Here is a 7,570-nt window from a genome sequence, read left to right as displayed (position 1 = left end):
GATTCAGACGGAGCCGTGAACGTGCCAGAGACCAGACCCAGTTGAGGTTCTGACCTGGTTCCTCCACTCACTGGTTTCTGCACAGATGGACATGTGTGTTCTGGCCCCTCCTGCAGCAGAAGTGAAGGCAGCACTGACCCCTGGTGGACCAAGAGGAGAACTGCACCCACAGCAGAACCCACCACAGGAGCAGAACCCACAGCAGAACCCACCACAGGAGCAGAACCCACAGCAGAACCCACCACAGGAGCAGAACCCACAGGAGAACCCACCACAGGAGCAAAACCCACAGCAGAACCAACTACAGGAGCAGAACCCCCCCCCCCCCCCCCCCCCATACACACACACAGGAATAGACAACCCCCCCCAGATTTGAAGAAAGTCTGAGATATTTGTTCTAGTAAAAGTTTATTCAGACATTAGTGACAGCGTCCCCTGGTGGACACCACAGACAGTAGAACAGAAGACAGACAGTTAAAGATGTGGAGTCCAGCAGACCAGTCCATCAGACCAGTCCAGTCCATCAGACCGGTCCAGTCCATCAGACCGGTCCAGTCCATTATTCCAGTCCATTAGACCAGTCCAGTCCATTAGTCCAGTCCAGTCCATTAGTCCAGTCCATCAGATGAGGCACTGAGTAAAACCAACCACTCAGTCAAAGATGCATCAGGTCGACCAGGCTGAAACAAACAGTTTAACCACATTAACCAGTTTAACCAGAACCAGTTAAACCTGAACTCTGACCCATACAGTAACCAACCAGTAAAGACTAGAGATCGACCGATATGGGTTTTTCAGGGCCGATACCGATAATTAGTAGTTAGAGGAGGCCGATAACCGATATTTGGAGCCGATATTCATTTGCAGTAAAAGTGTAAAAATTGGTGTGAAAAATTTTGAATAATGCAAACACTGAACTTCGTTTAAATGCCTAAAACATGTTTATTTAATCAAACTAATAGAAAATAACAGCTCCAGAAGTGCATGGATTTCCTAGACTCAGAAGCATCTCTTATAAAGTTGAATAAAAGCTTAAATAAATAGCTCCCTTAAGTTTTTCCACAGTAAATAAAGTAAAATTTAAATATAACTATAATGACTTATCTTTGTTTTAAGTTCAAACACGACACAAATACAGGGAGACTCTTGTAAACTCTGGGGCCACATGCTGACATCTGCTCAACTCATCATGCTTCATTTATTACAGCATTTGGGAAGCCTTTAGTTGATTTCATTATTAAATTTTATATTTTACCATGCGATAGCAGGGACCCTGTCATTCAAAACTATGTTGCTACATTATTAATGATTAATCTGACAAAAGCTACATAAAAAGTCTAATAGTGTCTATGAGTGCAGTTAAACTCCTGACAGAACACAAACAGCCTTTAGGGCTTTAAGGCCTAGGAAAAAAAATGTTGTGTTTCCGGTTTCAGTCCTGAAAAAATTAGGGTGGGTAGGTAGGGATTCTCTTTTTTTTTTTTTTACACTTTGGCCCAAACTCTAGTGATCCAACTAATACAATGCAGTAGAACATAGTAAAACTGAAATGTATGGAGACACATCACTCAGTAAGACAAGTGGAGTCACATAGTTTCCAGTTATAACATTTATTCAGTCTGTTTCCAATTCAAAACTGCTTGTCATGTGTAATGACGGATAATTTTCTCTCCAAAGTTGAAATGTAGCTACTGCAGCTATTATTTACGGATCAAAAGTCATTTTCTCCTTGGACTAGTCCATGTTGTCACAAAGTGATTGTCTGCTTTTACATAACAATCATTGCAGCATTTAGAGCAATGACGTAGTTTTTATCTTATTTTCGATTATTTTGACAATTTTTAATCAGTTTACAGTACCTAATGACATAGATTAAGACCATATCGTAAGCCACACTTGGCCACTATTCCCCACACGTACCTCCTCTAACAATGGAATGCGCCACAGTCACATGACCTTTGTGTGCCGGGGGGGGGGGGGGGGGGGGGCAGAAGAAAATAAAGAGGTGATAATCTTTGAGCTATTTTGCCCGCCCAGTTGAGCTACAATTTGTCAGTGGAACAGATTTTACGTTATGCACAGGTGTTGGGTCACACATGTTACTTTGTGAACCTACGATGTCCCGTCCTTCAAAGAATGTTAATCAAATTACCGCGCATGTCGCACGCCAGCAAACAACACTTTGAAACCCCTAGTGCAGTGGTTCTTTACCTTGTTGGCGGTACTGAACCCCACCAGTTTCATATGCGCATTCACCGAACCCTTCTTTATTAAAAAATAAAATATGATTTTTTTCAAATTCCAGACACAGGTATATGTTTTACTGGTGCACAAAATGAACCGTGCATTAACATCACTGTGTTCAAAGAACAAAACCAATACAGTGCATGAACTCACAACAAATTCCATACCTTTTCACAAAGACATGACCTTTTTTAATACTACCACACTGAAATGGTTTTAATCTTATGTATCCCAATAATGAACTTATTGTATTTATGCTATTTATCATTTTTAACATTTTAACACACACCCATCACCTAACTTCCATCAGGCTACAATAATAATGAATATTTACTGCAAATCAGTGTGACTTCTGCTGTTGCCTTTGACAGACCAGTTCAGAAATGCGTGGCTTCACCTTGGTTTTATTACGGCACGAGCTCGGCTTTAGTGTAATACGATTTCTCCATCTGCGATGGTGCGTCGGTCATCACATGATTGTAACTGACCAGTGCGGTGACCGAAAAATGTAAACAAATGCTACAATGGCTGCCTCCGTGGTTAACAGGAAGTAGCAAAAGTCATAACAACTAAAATAACAACAACGACAACTAAAATAATTCATTGTCAGACGAGTGGAAGAGATTATAAACACTTCCGGATGTGTTGTAGTGCTATAAGTAACAACAGTACACCGCATATATTGGATGTCAATCAGAGAAAGAGTCTCCGAAGCCGTTTGTTTACATACACAGACCTAGCCTGACACACACACCCGACTAATGAGTCGAGTGTGTGTCTTGACCTCCGCCGAACCCCTGAGACTGACTCACCGAACCCCTAGGGTTCCATCGAACCCAGGTTAAGAACCACTGCCCGAGTGTGAAACCCCCAAAGCCTGGCGCGACTTGGATCTGTTCCAATCCTATTAATTAAACCCAGATGTCATCGTTGAACCTTAGGCTTGGTGGATGTCTTTATTTAACCTTTTCTATTACACTAGGAGTAAGCAGAGCATGTTAGAAAACCTATTCTACAACGTTTCATCACTCTGGTGTCAGATCGCAAAATTTATGTCCCCTGCCAGCGGCCCACCCCAAAAAAAAAGGCTAGGGTCGGCAGGTTTTTCTAGGGTCGGTCGGGAAACTGGAAACACAACATTTTTTTTCCTAGGCCTAATGAGCACACACAGGATTTAAAATGTTCCACCATGTTCAGATAAATCACTTCTGAATTTGACTCTCCCTCATCTTCACTTTAATTTTCAGATCATAGGACTAGAAAGCTCACAGCGACATTAGTAGTTGTGAGTTGTAGAGTTCTTCATGTGACTTTAACACAAACACACACTATTACATTACATACCAACACAGTCTCATCCCAAATAGTCAGAAATCGACGCATACGGTCAGAGCCCCACAGCGGCACTATTTGACGCGGGGGGGTACTCCTTCTGTGGAGAGGCGAAGTTTTCTGGTGTGAGAAGCTCCGAAGAGAAAACACGTGTGGAAGGTAAACACAGAAAACTCTTCTGAAACTGGACTAAACATCCCTGTGCTCTACATCTCACAACTACTACTAATGTTTCAGAAGAACGTCAGAGCAGAGGAAACATTAGCAGCAGCTCTGCTAACTCAGATGACCTCCTGACATGTGTGTGAATTAGACTGCTGATAATATGGAGACGGAAACAGTCTGTGATAGAAAAGCTTGTGTGTGGGATTAAGAGAGAGTGCCGAAAAAACTCACTTCACTTGTTTTAGGGAAGCACGCTGAGGTGGAGTCTGATGAGCTTTTACCAGAACATGAGTTCATCAGTCTGGCTCTAAACGCTCTATGTATTAGTACTGGAGAACATGTACGTAGAACACAGTCTCATCCCAAGTCAGTCCCAGTCTGTGTGTGAGGACAGCTTCAGCCTCAACCAATCAGAGGGCACGGGGTGGATAGTGCAGGAGAGAGCAAGAGCGAGAGACGGGGGGCGGGTTCTGCATCTGAGCCGAATTAACCCAGTTTTAAATTGATTTCTTAATATCGGCCCGTCGGATTAAAAAAAGGCCGATACCGATATACGTCAACTTTCCAAATATCGGCACCGATAATCGGTCGACCACTAGTAAAGACCCAGACCAGTACAGACCTGGATCAGTAAGGGGGGTTCAGGTGTGTTACCTGTAGTCCAGATGAGTCCAGGGCGAGTCCGTCCCGCCGTACAGACCTGAGTCGGACTCTTCCGGACCTGGGATACCCCTCTCCCACCTCCAGGTGATAAACCAGAGACGCAGACTTCAGGTAGACCAGCAGCCGCTGGGACGCACGCCAGTCGATGGCAAAACTGGAACCACATGCAAACACTACATTACCCATGAGCCTCAGCATGTGAACACACCAGCGTCCACAGAGTCCAAATGTTGTGATAAATGAGGTGGTTCTGGGTCGGGGGGGGTCACCTGGATCTGAGGGTCTGGATCTCAGTCAGCAGGTCCACCTGGCCCATGTACCTGCTCAGGACGTTCAGCAGGGCGGCGCTCAGCTGACCACGCCCACCTGTAGAACAGCCCTCCACCAGACCGGACAGCTCACCTCCGACCTGAGGACGCCAAGGGACACCGGGTCAAACACACACACGGATCCAAAACCAGCTGGCTCCACCCAAACCCCGCCCACTAAAACCACCCACCAATGCACAGCAGACGTGAACGGAACAGGAAGAACCGGGTCAACTGAGACCAGGTCCACTGAGACCCGGTCCACTGAGACCCAGTCCACTGACACCAGGTCTACAGGCTGTAGTGGACACACTTCAGCCTGGGTCACTTTGGACTGGTTCAGTTCAGTTTGGCCTGGTTCGGTTCGGTACTGTGGACTCACCTCCAGATGGAAGCGGTCGTCATGACTCCAGGTGACTGACAGCTTCAGAGGCTCCAGCTGATTGGTGGACAGGTGAGAGGAGGGGCGTGGCCTGAGCGCCACACACAGCTGTGATTGGTCGAAGGAGAGCAGGTTGATATGCATGACGTCCTGAGCAGCAGACACACAGCGCTGCAACCTGAGGACGAGGACGGACGGACGGGCCCAAAGGGGATCAGAACCTGCAGAACCTGGACCCCAGACTGGACCCACAGGTTCTCACAGAACACAACCACACCACGGTTTCCTGTTGTTGGGTTACAATCATGCAATCATGTGACACTCACTCGTCTCTGATTCGCTGCCAGTTGATCAGCTGATTCGACACCGCCTCCAACTCTGCCCTTATCTGGGCCAGCTGATGATCACATGACTGCAATGCATTCTGGGCCTTTTGCAGAGACTCCCCCAGGTGATCACACTGCCTCCTCTGAGGAGACAAGGAGAAGACACAAAGTGAACAAGGAGAGGAGACAAGGAAAAGAGACAGGATACAAGGAAAGGAGACAGGACACAAGGAAAGGAGACAGGACACAAGGAAAAGAGACAGGACACAAGGAAAGGAGCTGCTTATTGTACATAAACCACTTCTTTCAGATTAGCGTGTTTCCCTGTTATTTCAGGTTAGCGTGTTTCCGTGTTAGGACAGACCTGCTGGTTCAGCTGGTCTATGAGCTGGGTCAGGGTCTGCCTCCTGGTCTGGATCTGGTCCACTTGGTCCAGTTGAATCCTCAGCAGAGCCTCGGTCTCCTCCAGACCCGATCGGTTCTGGACCTTCAGAGACTTCCATCGGCCTCGGGCCCCACCCCCTGGACACACAGGGTCATACGTGAACCACACAGTGACAGTACACACATCTGATCATCACAAGTTTATGCAGATCTGAACAGGGACCCCGGCCTGGGCGGGGCCAGTCCACCTGGATGGGGGGGGCATTGCAACATCACCAGTTGCTGGGCAGATTCCAGACCCTCCAGTAAAGACATCATGGAGTCCAGAACGAACAGCTGACGGAACAGAACCTTCTGGACCCGGCGACTGTCCTGCACACGCACAATTTACTGATGGTTACAACCATAAGAAAACAACAGGTTCCAGGTTCCAGGTTCAAAGCACAAAGCCACGCCCACATTAATGCCACAGTGAGTCTAATGCAGGTCCGACACACCATGAGGTAGACCACCATCCGGGCCGATTCAGCAGAGTCCAGCTGATCCGAGTCCATATGGAGGTTCAGGAGAACCGGGTCACAGAGCTGGAGTACACTGAGCCACAAACACAGAAAAGAGCACTTGAATAAAAACAGAGAGAGACGAATGACAACAGAGCTGAGGAGAGAAAGAAAGGAGATGAGAGGGGACAAGAGAAGGAGAGAAGGAAAGGAGACAAGAGAAGGAAAGGAGCTCCTTCAGGTCCTATGGGTTTAGCGTGTTCTTCCAGATACAGATGACCTTTGACCTGCTGGTTATTCATACAAACTGACTTCAAACAGATGAACGTACAGTTGTTCAGTGTGTGAAGGATTCAGATTCAAACTCATCTTTGACAGGACACATGGACCTGTCTGTCCTACAGTCACTCTATCAATCAAGCGTTTTTTTTTTTTTTTTTTAAATGATTTACAGATGTTTTAAAAATACAATTTTGTTCATTTTAAATAAGTCTGTCTACATTCCGTTTCCAGCTTCTTAAATGTATAGAATATTATATATTAAGAACCTCTGAACAGATCATTAAACAATAAAAACCTATTTTCAGTGTATTGTTGTTAATCCTATGACAGTATTTATGCTATTGGTCCTCTTCTTCGGACATTATATTCTTGGTTTTGTGTTCAAGTGTTTCAGTTTAGTTAAAATCAGCCTACTTCTTTTCTTTAACATAATTAACATAAATTTTCTGTCGACATCCGGCACATTCGCGGTCTTTTATCTGTGTTGTAACTGTTAAACGTTGAAATCTAGAAGAAGAAACAGTTCATCCGAGAAAACGGTTTAATTTTACACAGAAAAGTTTCAGACTCACCCTCGAACGTCCGCCATTTTAGTTTTCAAATCCCGCGGTGCGCTGGGTGTAAACAGCGATCTGATTGGTCAGAATGAGCCAATCACTGTCGTCAACTTTTCAAATTAGAACCCTTTCAAAATAAAAGTGAAAGACACAAACTAAATATACCCAGTTAATGAAGCAATAAAACTGTTAAAACCACTGCTGAACACATGTTAATTTGTAAACTAACAGTGTGTTTGTATTTGCGAAGTCCATCATAAGGCTCCAAATTATTGTATAAAATAATATTATTATATTATATTGGACACAATATAAGTTTTTTATTTATTTATTTATTTATTTATTTTTTAATGTACACATTCTTCTTTTTAATTTGTTGATTCATGTAGACATGAATTAGTTTTACTCTACTGCAATATTTTAAAAG

The 7,570-nt window shown here is 44.7% G+C and overlaps 1 protein-coding gene across 1 annotated transcript; it reads right to left on the bottom strand.

Moving 5' to 3' along the window:
- Positions 1–418: 418 nt before the first annotated feature.
- On the bottom strand, positions 419–7,187 carry LOC115423662 (uncharacterized). Its single transcript, XM_030140595.1, has 9 exons — positions 7,159–7,187; positions 6,302–6,398; positions 6,053–6,176; positions 5,785–5,942; positions 5,421–5,563; positions 5,095–5,272; positions 4,674–4,813; positions 4,396–4,558; positions 419–680 (listed from the first exon to the last, which is right to left on the bottom strand). The coding sequence occupies exons 1-9, from the start codon at positions 7,173–7,175 to the stop codon at positions 609–611; spliced, it is 1,092 nt and encodes a 363-aa protein (XP_029996455.1). The 5' UTR covers positions 7,176–7,187; the 3' UTR covers positions 419–608.
- Between the last annotated feature and the right edge of the window lie 383 nt (positions 7,188–7,570).

Source organism: Sphaeramia orbicularis, chromosome 8 (assembly GCF_902148855.1).
Source record: "Sphaeramia orbicularis chromosome 8, fSphaOr1.1, whole genome shotgun sequence".
In the NCBI taxonomy this organism is placed as follows: Eukaryota; Metazoa; Chordata; class Actinopteri; order Kurtiformes; family Apogonidae; genus Sphaeramia; species Sphaeramia orbicularis.
Note: the sequence above shows the minus strand (reverse complement) of the source record. Positions and strands in the feature narration are given on the sequence as shown.

Bases quoted from the DNA above. Each gene is read 5' to 3' on its own strand.
- LOC115423662 (XM_030140595.1), bottom strand. The intron at 5,943-6,052 runs GTGGACTGGCCC...CTGTGTGTCCAG, and splicing joins GCAATGCCCCCCCCATCCAG to GGGGTGGGGCCCGAGGCCGA. The intron at 5,564-5,784 runs GTCTGTCCTAAC...TTGTCTCCTCAG, and splicing joins TAGACCAGCTGAACCAGCAG to AGGAGGCAGTGTGATCACCT.